This window comes from Miniopterus natalensis, chromosome 2 (genome assembly GCF_054644295.1).
Source record: "Miniopterus natalensis isolate mMinNat1 chromosome 2, mMinNat1.hap1, whole genome shotgun sequence".
NCBI classification, from domain to species: Eukaryota; Metazoa; Chordata; class Mammalia; order Chiroptera; family Miniopteridae; genus Miniopterus; species Miniopterus natalensis.
The window spans coordinates 126,435,727-126,453,330 of NC_142082.1; the positions used below are offsets into that span (position 1 = coordinate 126,435,727).

The following is a 17,604-nucleotide window of genomic DNA, read 5'->3' on the forward strand; positions in this document are numbered from 1 at the left end:
GGTCTGTCAACGGATGGAGCTGGGAATGTTTAGGAAAACCCAACACCATCTCTTCCCCTTTCTCCAGCAACAACATGCTCAGGCCGTGTTCAAATAAGGTGTAATTTCATCAGGGGGTGATGAGGGGACTGTTATTGTTCAACTAGACATAAAGCACATATGTAAACTCTCCTTAATGACTGTGCTGATTAAAGGATGAAGACTTTATTTAAATAGTATGAGCTTCCGCGTTTTAGTTGACATGCTGTCTGATTATTGCCAGTCGCTTAGGCATCGAAATGACTAGTGGCTTCCAAGAGTCCTGAAAATGAGGACACTTAAGGTTGAGTGCAAACCTTGGGCTACACTTGTAGAAAAGGCTCTCTCAGCATTGAGTCATAGGCTTGTCTCCTTTGATATTAAAGATACTCCCGAAGTTTCTGCTGGATCTTGAAGTGACCCTTGATCACTTTCCAATGTTAATAAGCCCATTTCTCTGGATAGATATCTTTTATGAATTACTTTTCTCCCCCCAGAACAAAGATGTAATCTGACCTCTACACTGTAATCTTAGAGCAATTTGCTGTCTGACATGAAATGACTAAGACAGGGCAATTCTTCACAGTCCTAACACTCCGAGTACTAATACTCTCAGATCCGATACTCGGGTATTCTGAGTGCCACACTAAAACGTTTCTTTACCCAAACAGTTTCATATAAGAAGCTCCCAATATATGATACTCCTTCTAAATACAGTGTTTTGAAGTCCATGTCCACCTGGCCTCAGTGGTTCAAGTCTAATTCAGAGTATCGTATATTGTTCACATTGAGAGGCAGTCTCTGATTTAATCTTAACAGGAGATCCCCAGGCTGAACCAGCGCATGGAATTAATTATCCAGCCAGTCATACAGGTGGTTCTTACAGAACAAGGTTAAGACTGTGGACAAAGCAGCTGGCAGGGCACAACTTGTGTCTATTCTGTGAGCAAACAAAGAGCTCATATTATATCAGTCTGCTCTTTTGGGGCAGCTGGACATTTTCTATTCATATGCTTGGAAAATGCAATATTTAAGCAGTGGGGTATAAGAAAAACAACACTAGACAGAACATGAAAACACATAAAAATGTGGTTCTATAACATTATCAGAAGCAGCAAAATAATTATATTGTATAGCTCCATTTTAAGTGTTTCTTTGTTAGTATTTCTATTTCATGTAAGTCACAATGTGTGTATGTGTGTATGTGTGTGTAGGCAGCTCTGAATCTGTGACTTAGTGCAGAGATTTGGGATAAGAAATCTTGGGTCCAAGTCAGTATTGTAACTTTGTGAACATGTCCAGGTCAATAGACTCAGCTTTCGCAACTGTAAAATGGGGACGACACCTCTCTGTCTTATAGAGTTGCTTACGATTAAAGAAAATAATACAATGGAACTTTGTAAACTATAATGCACCTTAATGACCTTCAATTATTATAACTTGAAGCTGGTTAACAGTTTGTGTTTTTGTCTTTGGACCATCAATTCAGAAAACAAAAAGGTAAACTCAAATTTTGCCTTAGTCAAAAGTCAGTTAAATTCTAGGTTGTCAAGAGAATTTCGAAGTCGTCAGAGAAATGCAGACAACTTTCATCTCTCATAACAGAAATAATTAAGAGGTTCTGTAGTTATACTTAAGAGAAGCCACCTTTATTTTTCAGCCTTCAGTATAGTATTATCATTACGAGTGTGTGTGTGTTTTACTCCTGATACATTACTGAATATATCATCTTCTTTCTAAAGGCAAAGGAGAAGTGGTGACACGCGATACAGGTCACATTCTCATAGACAGTTCCTAGCAGTGACGTTGGCATTTAAGCATCTGTCCATCAATAATGTGATAGAGGCAGCACAAAACCCGCCCGCAGTTAGATGCTGCCTGCGGAATAAAACACCTGAACAAGGGGTGGCTGTGGAAGGACCACTCTGATCGCAGCGTGGAGGGGGAACTGGTGGGAAGGGGCCAAGGCAGCGGCAGTGATCAGGGTGAAAGGACAGCCATGGAGGGGAAAGCGATATGACGGATGCTAAGTAAGCGAGCCCGGCAGAACGTGGGACTCGCCAGATGCGGCCAGAGGAGGCAAGGGAGCTCTGATCGCTCCATGTTCCATCCTGGGCAGCTGGGTGGGTGGAGCCCATGTGAGAGCAGGGATGAATGTTACCCAGTGTTAGATAAACTAAAAATAAAACAGAACTGCATGTTCACTGTGAATGTAGTTCTTTAATATCAATGCATCCTATGTGATAAAGAGCTAGGAAGGTAACAAGCAAAGAAAAAAAAAGCCTTTAATATCAGGAATGGCAAAAAAAAAAAAAAAGTAATCACTCTCTTACCTTTTGTCTGAAATTTATGCATAAAAGATGAATTGTACAAATTTTCTTTTTAAAAAGAAATATTTTGACAATCTGCTCCACACCCCTGAAAGGAATTTTTTATTTCTCAATGGTATTATTGTAGGGATTAGAGAACCTATGACCTCATTCTTGCTATTGTTGTTCCAGAAAAATAGTCCTTTACATGTATCTTTCATACGATACTTTGCCAATGTTTCACACAAATGCATGTCTTTGTTTGAGAATGTCTTTGATGAGCCATTAACTACAAGAAAGAAAGAGTTAGTCAAAAGATAAGCCATTTATCTTGGCTAAATTCTTATCTGAGGTGACTGTAATAATGTCAATTATTAACATGGATGACTTGAGAAAAAAAAGCCAAGGTGTGAAGAATGTTGCAGCTGCTGGTATAATAGCATAGGAAGGTTCTTTCAATAAATGTGGGTTCTTTTCTATTATGAATCATGGAATCTTCATGACTGACATTTTTATATTTGGATGAGCATTTCTCTTCATAAGTTTAAAAGAAATGACCAATTCTCTTGTATATACATACGTACACTTGGTGAATAATTCATGAATAGTCAAAAGACCACAGTGATTTAGTTCAGTTATAAAATCTTAAAAAATAAAAGCACTTTCGATGATTATCTTACTTTTGCAACGAAATGAAATCGTGTAGTTCCAAGCTTGTGTTTAATACAATTTGACACTTCCAGTCAAGATGGAGGCATAGGGAACACAGCCTCCCACAGCCGCATCAACATTGCAGCTAACCTACAGAACCACCATTCAGAGCCGCCCGAACCGGGCTGAACGGCATCTCACACCCGGGGAACTAAGGAGGCCACGTCGAGCGGGGACGCAGACTGGGCTGCTCACACCCCCCCACGGGCTGGATAGAAGTCCGGAGGGATATCTCGGCTGCAGAGGTCCCCTCTGAGGAGTGAGGGGTGCCAGCTCCCCACCAGGCCCCCGCCCAGGGTCCCAGTGCCAGGAAGAGAAGTCCCCACAACTTCTGGCTGTAAAACCCGACGGGGACTGAGGCTGAGGGCTGCTGGAGTCCCAGGTGTTCTTCTTAAAGGGCCAGCACATGGGCTTACGTGGACTCCCTCCCTCTGAGGTCTAGCACTGGGGCAGTAGCTTGAAAGGCACTGGAGACATATGGGGAAGAACCAAATTGTCTGGCATCAGAGCGAGAGTGGGGGGGGGGATAGACAGCTTTCTCCCAGACGAGTGCTGGCAGAGGCCATTGTTCCTTCGATGAACCCCCTCCCCCCAAGCGGGCAGACTGGAGACATATCTGAGACTCCAACAACCTGGCTTACACTGTTTGCCTCACATTGGTGATTCCCTGGGGCCCCACCCCACCCAACTTTTGGGCCTACTCAAGCTGTTTCCAGTGGCTATTCCATTGAGTGGCCTGTCTTGGCTCATTCTTCAGATTTTCCTAAAATCTCTCAAACAAGCAGCAGCTGGCCTCAGTGTGCCCCATACCTCTCACTAAGTGGCCTCAGGTCCAGCACTAGCCGCAGTCTGGGTCTTGGTTCAAAGCTTGGCCTCACCTGGGCACCTCCAAACCCAGGAAAAGTAGTAGGCTTATGCATATTGCTCTGTAGCATATGCTGCGTGACCCCAGGTAGGGCATCAGCAGTGGCTGACCTTGCACCTCCTGGGAGGCCTCAGAGCCAGTGCACTTGGTGGCCAGCTTCAGACCACGCTAGATTACAACCCTACCACCTCCACAAGTGACACACTCAAGGGGTGGACTCAGTAAGCACAAAAGCCCCACTGAAGCAAGTCCTGCTTTATGGGGTGGGCCTCTGCACAGCTGATCCTCCACGGTGGTCAGTGGTGACAGCTAGTCCTTATAGCTGATCAGGCTGGAGGTAAACCCCTCCCAATGATGTGCCAACAGCAATCCAGGCTCAACCACAAGAGGAGGATGTACACAGCCCACATGAGGGGGAGCAACTAGGTGATTGGGAAGGCTGTGCCAAAGTACCCTGCAGAACACTTGTTACATTAGGCCACTCTACCAAGCCTGGGTGACATAGCAGCTTTGCCTAATACATAGAAGCAAACACAGGAAACAGGGAAGATTCCAAAACGAAGAGACAAAGAAATGTCCCAAGTGAAAGAACAGAACAAAACTCGAGAAACAGACCTAAACAAAATGGAGATAAGTAATCTACTAGATGCAGAATTCAAAACACTGGTTATAAGGATGCTCTATGAACTTCAACATCATTAAAAAGGACCAATCAGAAATGAAGGATACACTACCTGAAATGAAGAATAATTTATAGGGAATCAAGAATACAGTAGATGAAAATGAGAACCAAATCAGTGATTTGAAATACATGGAAGCAAAAAAACCCCACCACCCAGTCAGAACTGCAAAAAGAAGAAAGAATCCCCCCTCCCCAAATGAAGATAGTGTAAGGAGCCTCTGGGACAAATTCAAGCATACCATCATTTGCATAATGGGGGGGCTGGAAGGAAAAGAGAGAGAGCAAGAAATTGAATACCTATTTGAAAAAATGACAGGAAACTTCCCTAAATTGATGAAGGAAATAGACATACAAGTCCAGGAAGAGCAGAGAGTCCCAAACAAGATGAACCCAAAGAGGCCTACATCAAGACAGATCATAATTAAAATGCCAAATGTTAAAAACAGAGAGAATCCTAAAAACAGCAAGAGAAAAGCAGTTAGTAACCTACATGGGAGCTCCCATAAGACTGTCAGCTGATTTCTCAACAGAAACTTTGCAGGCCAGAAAGGATTGGCAAGAAATATTCAAAGTGATGAAAAGCAAGGACCTAAAACCAAGATTGCTCTACCCAGCAAAGCTATCATTTAGAATTGAAGGACAGATACAGAGCTTCCTAGACAAGAAAATGCTAAAGGAGTTCATCTCCACCAAACAAGAATTACATGAAATGTTAAAGAGTCTTTTTTTAAGAAGAAGAAAAAAAATAAAAATATGAGCAATAAAATGGCAATAAATACATATCTATCAACAACTGAATCTAAAAAACAAAATAAACGAACAAGCAGAACAGAAACAGACTTATAGATACAGAGAACATTTTGATGGCTGCCAGATGGGAGGAAGGTTGAGGGAATGGGTGAAAAAGGCGAAGGGATTAATAAGTACAAATTGGTTGTTATAGAATAGTCATGGGGATGTAAAGTATAGCATAGGGAATATAGTCAATACTATTGTAATACTATGTATGGTGTAAAATGGGTGCAAGATTTATCAAGATGATCTCTTACTCAGTTATGTAATGTCTAATCACTGTGATGTACACCTGAAACTAATATAATAATGTATGTTAAATGTAATTAAAAAATAAAAAAATGATTTAAAAGAAACAATTTGACAGGGCACCTTAAGTCTTTGCTATGGTGAAATTATATTATATTGGAACCAATGGATCATTTCAGTTGAATTTGTCAGGAGATCAGTATAATAATACTATCAGGGTAGAATTTTATCTATATGAACTCTTCTAGATTGAATTCATACTGATATATACAAAGTCTTCATTATAGTATGAGTCACTTTTGTTGTTAGTATTGTTTTTTTTAAAAAAAATTATGGAGTGGCCATAATGTGCAATTTTAATGAAATGTCCCACCCATATCCTAGGACGATATTAAGCTTATGAATATATATATATATATATATATATATATATATATATATATATATATATACACACACATCATGATTTCTTATATGGGAATTTCTGCTTTTATTTTTCTAACATTGTTCATCTTATTTGTTGGTAAACTTAATGTAAACCAGGAAGAAAAATTGTTCTTTAGGCTTACCTCTGAAAAGGTAAAATAGTTTTTTTCCCACTTCTCCAACTTGGGAAGAGATAAAGTCAGCAGGTTCACTGAAGTGCAGTAATTTTGAAACTAGTCAGCTGGCTTGACCAGCAGTCAGATGAAGCACCAACTGAACTGAACTTCTGTCTCTCTGGCATCACTGGGGAGTGCAAGACTCCAGTGAGAAATATATTGTACAGTCAATTTACATTAGGTTGCTCAGTTTCTTAGGGGTCACCATTGCTGTGAATTTTATAATGGAGATGATGTTTAGCCAAAGTAACATGAGCATTAACTTCTTCAGCTTCATTTTTCCTCATAGAAAACAAAGACCATCTTTTTGTCAGTGGCACCATTAGTCTCTTAGGTACCACCAGGGTTTGAAACCTGGGGGTCATTTTTGAATCTTCCATTGCCTTCCAGCCAATCATTCACCAAGTTCTCTCCATTTATCTGCATCTCCGAGACTCTCCATTTCCACTGTCTAGTTCAGTCTCTTATCTCTTCACACCTGTATTATTGCAACAGTCTCTGAGCTGGTCCTTTTGCCTTTGATCTCTTATCTCTTCAATTAATCCTGTAGGCTGCTGCCAGATCAATCTCTCTAAAGTTGTGCTTTAGGTCATTTCCCTGTTAAGAATCCTTAGTTCTTCCACATTACCACTCCTTTCACCCAAATTTCCCATTCTGATATTCAAAGCTCTCCATCCACCTTATCTTGCCAAACTTCTCTCTTATTTTTCTGACCCAGTCAAGTCTTTCTCACAGTTCTCTGGGCCTTGTGTTCATGAGCATCCCCTACCTCCTGCCTATCCAAGTCACATCAACTTAATATTATGGTTCTTCCCTGAACCCTACTTTTGAAGTAGAAAGTCCTCAGCTAAGACAATGGGAAAGTTAATTCTTGTAGATAGATCAATCCCAAACTCCCTGAAGAAACCACTAGGGTCTAACTCTCAGCTCCAAGAGGGCAGATAGGAAAAGCCAGGGTATAGAGATAAGAGTTTTCAGCCTGGAGATCAGTGAATACAGGCTTCGGTCAAAACTACGGGAGATTAGCTGGTCTTGAGCAGCAGTTTAGAACATCACTTAGAGGTTAAGGCTTCAGTTCAGCAAGTATTTCTACAGTGCTTTCTTTGCCTAGGTGCTGTATCTGGTGCTGGAGGTCTACAGTAAACCAGGAAGACATGGCCCCAACCTTTATGGGACATGTTTTTTACACAGTAGTCAGATAATCAAATCATTACAATAAAGTGTTGGGTGAAGGGAAATGCACGAGAGGAGGACCTAACCTGAATTTCACTTTTCTTTGAGATTCAGATCTGGATTTCAATCTATGTGTAATCTTTACTTAGTCATTCCTCTTCAAACACATGTGTTTAAGACTGAACTCAGTATCGCCCACCCCACCCTCCCCAAATATAGTCCTCTACCAGTGTTTCTTATCTCAACGATGGGCTTCAGTAATCATATGGTTATATAAACCAGACACTCGGTAATTATCCTTAATACCTCTGCTTCCTTCATTCTTCATAGCTAATTCATTGCCAAATATTAGTAATTTCATCTAAATATTTCTCAAATCCATCTCCCTTTCTACATCTTCGTTGCCCCAATCCTGACAAAGTTCTCCTTTCTCCCCTAGACAACTTTAGTCATCCAGATCTGATCTCGCCCTTTCCTGCCTAAAATTCTCCACTGGATGCCCACTGCTTTGACAATAAGACTAGAATTCTTGACATGTTCCTAATGGCTTTCAAAAGAGCTGGACCCCACCTGCCACACTAGGCTTCTTTTTCACTTCTCTCCATCTCATTCTTTCTCCTTCAGTCACAGTGACTTTCCTTCTGCTTTTTTTTTTTTTTTTTTAATATATCTTTATTGATTTCAGAGAGAGGAAAGGAGAGGGAGAGAGAGAGACTGAAACATCAATGATGAGAGAGCCACTGATCAAGCCCACAACAGGGCATGTGCCCTGACCGGGAATCGAACCCTGATCGCCTGGATCCCAGATTGACGCTCAACCGCTGAGCCACGCCTGGCCGGGCCCTTCTGCTTCTTGATGTGCCGGGTCTCCCCATGCCCCTCACCCTCAACCCCTGCCCTGCTGCAATAATTGGCACATGTAGTTCCCTCTGTCTGGAATGCTTGTCCTTCTTGTCTTAGTCTAATCAGCTTTTGCCTTTGCAATAGAGACAAGATACACTTTCTCACCTATAGTTTCTTCATCAGGAAAGTGGAGTCAAGTTCTACCTCACAGGTAATGAGGGATCGGACAACCCAATGTGTAGGGAAACACTAAAAAGAAGTGACCAGGCCGCACCATAAAAAATATTGTTGCCTTTTCTTCTTCAATGTATTTATTTCTGTCCCGCAGCATTACAACTTTCCTTTCCTTTCGTAAACCTTCACAAGCATATGTCTAGAGGAGCATGTGCTTCTGTCAAGCTCCTTCCTTTCCCAGGCATGAGTGTCTGTTGTCTGCAAGGGGTTCCCTGAGGGAAGCAAGAGAGTGTGCTGGGAAAATGGGCAGATCTTGGAGCCAGGAAGATAAGAATTGTCATTCCAGGCTCATTAGCCTGACTCCACTACAAGCCATATGACCTTGAGAAGGCCAAGCAACCTCTCTGAGCTTTTTGCTTCCTTACTACTAAGATTGCTAAGAGGACGAAGTGGGGTGGGGTGGATAACAGTGCTTAATAAATACTGGGGCTGCCGCTTTTGCAGCCATGGGGTTTAATCAGCTCCACAGTCCCACTCTGTTCCTGCAGGGTTCCCATACTCTGCTGCTTCCTGATGAGCCTTTTCACAGTTCACCACAGACCCCATCTACCCTGAAAAGGGGAAACTCTGCTCTTTCACGATTTGCCTTCCCATAGCAGCCACCCCTTAAGTTCCCCGCAGAGTTTAATCTACTTTCCAAAGTTAACTTTCATTTCACCTGACAAGGCTAAAAGAAGTTTACTTTCCTTCTCATTCCACAACATCTACGCTCTCTTTTAGGTACCTGTCTATCTGACATGACTGTCACCTATATGATTTACCACAGTCCTGGCAGACAACTCGATGTAGGGATCTTTCATGCATGAAGCCTTGTATGAAGTAGTCATATATATATTTTTCATATATGATTCTGAGGATAAAGCTCTAATTTGAACTCTCTTCTTATAAACATTGTGGAAAAAGGGCTTTGTCTCTGAAAATAATTTTCTTCTAATGTTTAAATGAGGTGGGGGGACAAGGCAAAGCTTCTCCTCATAACAACTCATTGGTTCCATGAAGTGAACTGTTAGTGTAATAGATAAAACCCCCGGCCCTAGAGCTTCCAAGTCCACTTTCATCCCACAAAATATGTTGGCACTTAAATAATAAAACAAAACAAACCAAAAAACTAGGGTGTATTTTTATTAAGTAGGCTTATAATTTCTCTTTCTGGAGAGTATTTGGTGGGAGGAATAGTGTCACTAATACTAAAACCATTACTTTTTTTTTTTAAACCCCTTTGATCCTTTAATCGTATCCTCTTGGCTACCTCACCTTGCTTTCTTTTTGTCTGCTCGCACCTCTTTGTCTTCTGTTACTTCCTTCCCATTCTTTATCCTGGGTGGGAAACCCAATAGGCTGCTGGATGTCAGCAGGGAGAGCCACTGGTTCTAGGCTTGCCTTCCTTTCCGCTCAGCACCGTGAGTGCCCCCCTCCCTCCTCGCCCATCCCTCTGGCCTACTTCCTCGCTGGGCTGCTATCAGCCATGCCCTCCTATGGGCAGTCTGGGGGAAGTTACTGACATTTCACAGGGCCCAGGGGTGGGGTCTGTAGCCTTGAAACTGATATCACAGTAAGGAGCATGGGCAGATCATGTTCCAGGCAGGAATTATACATTCTTCTTAGATTTTAAAACATAGTCTTATACTCTGAAGGTGAATATTAGCTAATTGGAGAATAGAGATAGTACTAAAGATATGTCTCATTCTCCTTTCATTTTCTATTTACCAAACTATTATTTTTGTGAGTATGCATACTCCACAATTAGCTTTGGTAGTGCAGGCTTGGAATAAAAACCAACGTGTATTAAATAATACTCTGGTTAACCAGATATGCCATTTCCTTTGATCATCTTGAGCTTTACTAATGACATGCCTGAAGATCATTAATGACGATCAGCAAATGAAACAAATATATTTTTTTAATAGATCAATTTCTTAACTATTAATACAAGGTGTGAGGGCATGGGAGGGTTAAGTTTTGCGTTTCCATCAAATCGCTGTAATCTGACCCTAGTCCTGAAATGACTATAATGCCAAACGTTTCTTGGTGAAATACAACTCACTGTGAATTCTGATTACATTTCCTATTCCCTTCCAAAAAAACAGAAAGGAAATTAAGTTATGTTTGATTACATTACAAAAAATCCAATTGGTGTCTGGGCAGTCGTGACCATGTCAGAAGCCGAATGTATATATTGTACAGGGGCCCGCTCTGGGCTACTAGGCTCTAGCACGTGGACTGGCCCTCTGATTCTTTAGCTGAGCAATTTGTAAGCATCAGGAGAGAGTTAAAAGAACACAAATGTACCTAACTTTTTTCATTATGAACAAAGCAAAAATATCTTTTGTTTACGCGGAATAAATGGAAAATTACCTCTCTTGAAACATGAGTACAATCTGTTTCTTCCTCACAGCAGAGTTACCAATTTCAATATATCAAGTTTCTTAAACTTTGCTCAATGAAGCCAAGTCTATATGAGTGGAACAAAGTATACCAATGATCTATTTCAGTAGTTCTCAATCATTTTTGGTTTGTAGGCCACTTTGTTAGTGTCACAGAACACTAAAAAAATTTGATTTCTCAAATGCATTGGCCATACAAATCACCTGAGGATTTTGTTAAAAGGAAGCTTCTAAGTAAGTAAGACAGAGATGCGGCCCAAGGTTCTGCATATCTTAGGAGGTGCTGATGCTGGTGGGCTGCGTTTGGATACCAGGGTAATACAGCAGGTGGTCTCCTAATGTTACCTGCTCTAGGCTGTCAGTAGAGTTAATAGGCAGATGTGAGCTGTTTCAATTAAACACCAACAAGGCAACCCTGTAACATTTATTTCATATTCCAAGTATGTTATTAGTTCACACTGGAATGCAAACTATTGATTTTATTATTATTTCATGTTTAAAAAGAGTTCAGAGAATATCTACATATCATCTGAAAGAATGATGCAGGACATCAGTTTTCCCAGTCTTCATCTAGGAAGCTCTTAACTATGTAATTAAATCAGTTAGAAAACACTAACATTCATATTTAATTGTTCTGGGGTGCAGCCTAGGCTTCGGGGCTCTCCAGATGATTCTTCTCCACAGCCAGGGCTGAGAAGCCCCCCTTCAGAAGTTACAAAGCCAGGCAAGTATTCAGGGTGATGCACCCATTGTCCTGAGCAAGGTGGAGTGCTCCTTAGAGAGCGCATGTATAATATAAGAAAAATAGTAACATTGAGAAAAATAGAGTGAATTCAAGAGAGAGAGAAAAAGGGAAGCATTGGGTAAAGGGTGAAGGTCTAAGGGATGCCACAGTCCAAGAAGAGCTGGGGAACTGAACGGAGGCCTCCCGGGTGTTGGCAGCATGGATGAGACGGCTCTCTCCCTTTGTTACATTGACACAGAAGCAGCACGAAGGCTTAAGTACAGGTGGAAAATGAATGGAGAAGGAATGCATGTTTGGAATGGTCATTGGACTCCAAACTAATGCTTAAAGGAAGCAGGAGAAGTACTATGAAACACCTTGAATCTGGGACAATAGTAAAATTTTAAAGGGGCTCACTGTTGCCCAAGCCTGCAAACTGGGTGGGAGGCTCCTTCAGTTGGTACGGTTTGATGTCTGGGTGGTTGGCGGTTAAGTCTATGCTTTTTGGGGTCAAATTTTAATCCTAGTATCAAAGCAGCACAAGAAACGTAAGTGAGAAAAAGTGGCACAGCAGCAGGCACCGCCAGCATTCAGTGCCTCGCGTGGCCTGCGCGCCAGGCGAAGGGGCCCAAACATGACATAACCAGCCCTGCGGTCCCGCGCGCGCCGGGCCCGGGGTCTATCCAGATGCCTCAGTTTGGATGTGATAAGTGTCATACTAGAAAGTTAACCCTTGGCTTTTTTACAGGGAGCACATACTTATAAAGTTTCAAAGGTAATTGTTTTTGTGAACCAGAAACCAAATTCAAGAGACACCTGGTGAATAGTAAATATCTAGACGGTAAGAAACTAAATCTGAACACCTTTATCAGAGAGGCACCACCCAGCTGGAGCGAACAAAAGATTCATGGTTTTCTCTTTCTCAAAGAGTTCACTTCGGTGTGTGTTCTCGTTGTGATCTTCTTTCAGCTGATAGTGGCTTTTGGTTACACACTCTTATCCTTCTATCTTCTGCCTGCCTCCCAGCTGTTTAAAGTTCCCATTGGCCACCGCTATTATCTTGCTTTCAATCCAGCCACGGGCCGTGGCCTTGCACAGCCCACGGGAGAGCGGTTTGCTTCTCCGACCGCTTCTTCCCTTCAGGAAAAGGCTCGCGCAACAAAGGGGAGTGATACTGTTCTGTCATTAAGGAGCTCCTGAAAATGCAGCAGACCTGTCCCATGCCACAAAGGGGCCCTTGTGGGCTTGTTTATCTATAGGATGGTGAAAACCTAGGAAGTCACTTTGTTTGCCTGGAGTGAAAAGCTTAAAATGGTCTCGAGCCCAGATTTGCTTTCATTTAGGGGGAAAAAAAAGATCAAAGGAAGAAAGTATCATCTCCAAATCTCAAGTTCCTCCTTCTCTCATGTCACCTCAATAAAAGGCATTAAGCAAACCATGTGTAATTATTAACCGGTGGACTTTTTACAGGAATTTTCAACTAGAGTCTGCAATATTTATTTGCCTTACTTATGCATTTATCTTCCTCATCATTCTAGATCAGAAGCCAGTATTTTGTTTGACAGATGAGGACCTCCAGTGTGAGCAAGATGAGAGCATATATCACACACGTGTATACTGGAAATCATGCACTATGTTGTAAACACTTACACATGCTGATGAGAGAGAGATTTACGGACCAAATAAATAAATACTCGTGGCATAGTCTTGCCAAATAATCACTGTAAACAACTGCTTACAACCCAAGCTCCAGAACATCTGATAACTAATTTTTATTTATTCAGAGGTTTTAAACCAGTGGATGGTGGAAATTCCCAATGGAAAAGTTGTGGATTCAGAGTACGGAACACTATCAACACTACTGCTGTGTATGTTTGTGTGTGTGTGTCTGTGTGTGGTGTGTGTGTTTGTGCATCTTTGTGTGATGTGTGAATCTGAGGGGTGTGTGTGTCTCTGTGGGATTGTTTATATGTCTGTGTGTAGTGAAGGGGAAGCTCTTGGGTTGTAGGCTTGTGCAGTAAGACTTTAAGAAATACTATTAGATCTTAGGTTATTGATTTGAGAATCTCTGATGTACATACAGAACTTAAAAAAAATTAAGTCTTTATTTGACTCAGCAAATTTCATTACAAAGCAGCAATTTATTCTAAAAACAGAATAAACTGAAGATGTGGAGATGTTTAGATGTCTAGATTGTGACACTTATTTTTCTAGATAAAAAGAGAAAGTAACATTCCTGATCTGAATTCAGGAATTTCAAATTACAGGGGAGTGTAGGACGAGATCCTGGAAGTATACGTTTTGTTCTGAGATACCAGCATATATAAGAGGCTTTTGACTGGAGGTGTTATGATTAAGCCTCTGCCCTGAAACCCCAAACTCCAACACTAGTCCCTCTCACACATATTGTTTAATGAGGATGTGAAGAACTGCTGCTCTAATGGAAACTCTCTTTCACAACTTATTTAGGTAGGGCTCCCAACCAAGGAATTTACTAAAATGGTCACTTGAACATTTCAATGTTTCTTCCCAAATTGATCCTGAGGACATTTTGCAATTTCATCTATACTTACAGGGATTGAAGGCTTCGCAAATTCTGTAGAGCTTCCGTGGGTACCTGCCTTAGGTGATTATTCTGCAGCATACTGCACATTAAAAACAAATAAAGAAAAATATTAAAGAAAGTTAACAATAATTAACAATAACTGGCCATAGCAGTGTCAGGTACTGCTTTAGGTGTCAGGGAAACAGCAGAGCGTCAGACAAACTGTTGGCCCTTGTGGAGCTTAAATTCCCATGGGGAGTGACAGATAATTAAAACTAACGAATGAGTATATAACATGAGACAAGTGATAAGTACTATGAATTAAAAAAACCAAACACATGGATTTGGGATAGATAGTAAAAAAGAGTGAGATTTTTATTTTAAAGGTGCTCATGGAAGGTCTCTCTTAGGAGCTGATATTTGAGTAGAGACCAGAATGGAGTCAGGGAGCGAATCATATGAATATCTGGGAGGAGCTACTGAGGAACTGGGAAGAGCACCTGCAAAGGTCCTGAGGTTGGGGCTTGCTTGACTTGTTAAAGGAGCAGCAAACAATCAGTTGTGACTGAGGAGGAATGAGCGAGAGCAAGAGATTGGGAGAGAGAACCTGCGGTCATCTCGTGGAGGACTTGCAGGCCATGATAAAGCTTTGTTTAGAGTGTGATGAGAAACTCTTCCTGAGGGTTTAAGTGGTAAATGATGTGATCTTATTTATGTTTTTAAAGGATCACTCTGGTGACTGTACAGATTAGACAAAATGAAAATAAGGATAATAGTAGGAGGCTATTAAAGATCTCCCTTTTTGCTCACGGTCATATTTTGATATAAATTACTTTTTTTGTGTGAAGTGTTTGCACTTTTGCTCACCTACATTCAACAATTCTTTTCAGAACATGGGGATTACAGAATGGAAACACTTGACAACAATGAAATAAAAATATATCATTGTTAATGGGAAAATAGCATGGAAAAAATTCCCATTAGATTCCTTATATTTTGCCACCTTATTTATAAAATAACACAATAATTATGCAGTCACTCCCATTCCCCTGAGTATTTCATGGTCCATGTAAGCCAGAGGCAGAAGATTGTTTTAGGAAAGTAGACATTTTACAGAAATTTTTCTGCTTATTAGGTCACAAACTTATATTTGGATTTCAGAAACAATTTGCCTGGTTCCCTCAATGTCACATTTGAAGCTTCTGTTCATTAGATGACTAGCTGGGACACAGCTTGGTGTCTAACTCTTGAGGAATATTTGCTGACTGTACCAGTTCTCAGGTTGTATTGGTGTCTGGTGTGATTAAGGTATGGTTGAGAGCATAGGTTCTTGAATCTGAATACCTCTTCCCTGCCACCAGCAGTGCGGCCTGAGCCAAATCACCCAATCTCTCGGTGTCTCAGTGACCAGTAATTATACTCCCCTGCCAGGATTTATTGTGACCTCCAATGAGTGAAAGTACATAGAACAATACCTGCCACATAGTAAGCATTCAATAAAAGTTGGCCCTTTTGTATGAAGTGATAAACTCCTTCTTAAAACTAATGATAGAGTGAGATTGTACTGAATGTGACATTTTAATTGAGGAAATAAAATCAGCAGCAACAACAATAGTAGCAGCAACAAAACCTATGTCAGTGCTTCTCAAACTTTAGGGTTCAGCAGAATCCACTGGAAGGCTTGTTAAGTCAGTCTGCTGGGCCTCACCCCAAAGTTTTCAGTTCAGTAGGTCTGGGCAGGGGCCAGAGAGTTTGTATTTCCAGCAAACTCCTGGGTGATGTCTGTGCTGCTGGGCAAGGCACCACAGACTGAGAAGCACCCTCGGCTATGCTAAGTATTTCTGACAGAATATTTTCACATGAACTTGAGGCTACATTGAGCTTGGAGATAAGTTCTAAGTTTTTAAGTCTTGGGAAGCAGATCTTTTAACCTTCCTGACCCTTGTCTTTTATCTGTACAATGGGAATAGAATAATATCTGATTAATAAAGTGTTTGATGATTAAAATTTAAGGGTGTTTATTATACTTTCATATATGCAAATATGAGCTCACATACAAATAAGATGTAAAAAATACTTGGAGGTCATAAAATTTATGCTTTTCTCACCATGGCTGAGAGTCTGTTTTCTAAGGAATATAATTGTTTCACTTGCATTCCAGTAGTTTTGCTCAAGTTAAACTTGAGTTCAACTAACATTTTATAAAATGGGAGTCTCAAAAAATATATTAATTCCTTACAAACAAAGTCAAGTTTTAGGGAGATCTCACACTTCACTGACCAGTTAGGGAGTTGAGAAAATTGTAACTTGAATCCATATGTTGCATAATTTACCTGAACATTAAAAGTTTACATTTCTATGTTATTTTATATTTTTCCAAGCAGTTTTAATATATTACATAATTTTAACTTCATAGAAATGTTTTCTAAGTCATTCATTATTGAGTGATGAATTTAATAATGATAAGATACAGATAATGAACTTAATGTCTAATCTTAGTAGTAGTGTGTTACTGGTACAAAGTGTGTAGTAATTGTTCTATGCTTTGCTAACCAAACAGTGAAACTATTAAAATGTGGTCTTCCTAAAATATTGTAAAATCAGAGAAGAGGATAGGAGATATTTAGATGGTTTTCCTTCACTGAATAGGTGCAAACCTTCTCAGTGGCTTTATATATTTGGCCTCAGAAAATGGAACTTAAACAAGCTTTATTAATGATAACTCTTAAAGCTACTCTTGACTTACCTCCCAACAATTTAATTTTCCAACTACTTCCACCAGTAAAACACCAAAAATATAATTAAAAAAACACACAATTTAAGTCCTGATCTTTCCCTAAGTAAAGAACTTGTTTAATTACTTTCAAATGACAAAACAAGAGCAAGTTATCTCCACTACATCCTTATAAGTCTCCAGTGAGTTAATTAGAAAATTCTATTTTTGTTTAAGATATTCCAGTGGGAGACGAAACAATTAAAGGGTTTACAGCACCATGGAGTGCAATTAAAATAGAAAGCGTTCCCAACCTGGCTGCTGATTTCTTTTGCAAATGCTCTTTTATTCAATACACTGAATACAAGCAGAATGTGCATGAACTGAATATGGGTTTAGCCACTTATAACTTCATTTTTTTCATTCACATATGGGGAAGAAAAGAAAATGAAACACTTTCTCTAGAGACAAAGGATGACTTCAGTTTCTTAATTTCTTTCCCTGAGGAGCTTTAAAATACTCACTATTCCATACAACATCCCCATGCTACTCTAACAGTACAATTTTTTGGTTACCTTTTTTGCCAAAAGGACTAAATAAGAATATGGACAGTGAGCGAAACAGAGGGAGATGAAATAATATGTGGAATGGGGACTTTGCAACAATTGATGGCTTGATTCTTACACATTCCCTCTGCCTAACTGTCCTGTGTTTAGGTATTAAGTAACTATCAAGGCCCTGTTCTGGGCCTATGTGGGAA

The 17,604-nt window shown here is 40.4% G+C and overlaps 1 protein-coding gene across 2 annotated transcripts in view; it reads right to left on the bottom strand.

Moving 5' to 3' along the window:
- Nucleotides 1-17,604, bottom strand: part of LGR5 (leucine rich repeat containing G protein-coupled receptor 5) — a 135,378-nt gene that overhangs the window by 42,885 nt on the left and 74,889 nt on the right. The window contains exon 4 of one of the 2 annotated variants that reach the window (XM_087814536.1): nucleotides 14,160-14,231. The exons of the other annotated variant lie outside the window; for it this stretch is intronic. Coding sequence (XP_087670662.1) covers nucleotides 14,160-14,231 — 72 coding nt within the window. The remainder of the gene's footprint in view (nucleotides 1-14,159; nucleotides 14,232-17,604) is intronic. 2 annotated transcript variants of the gene reach the window in all.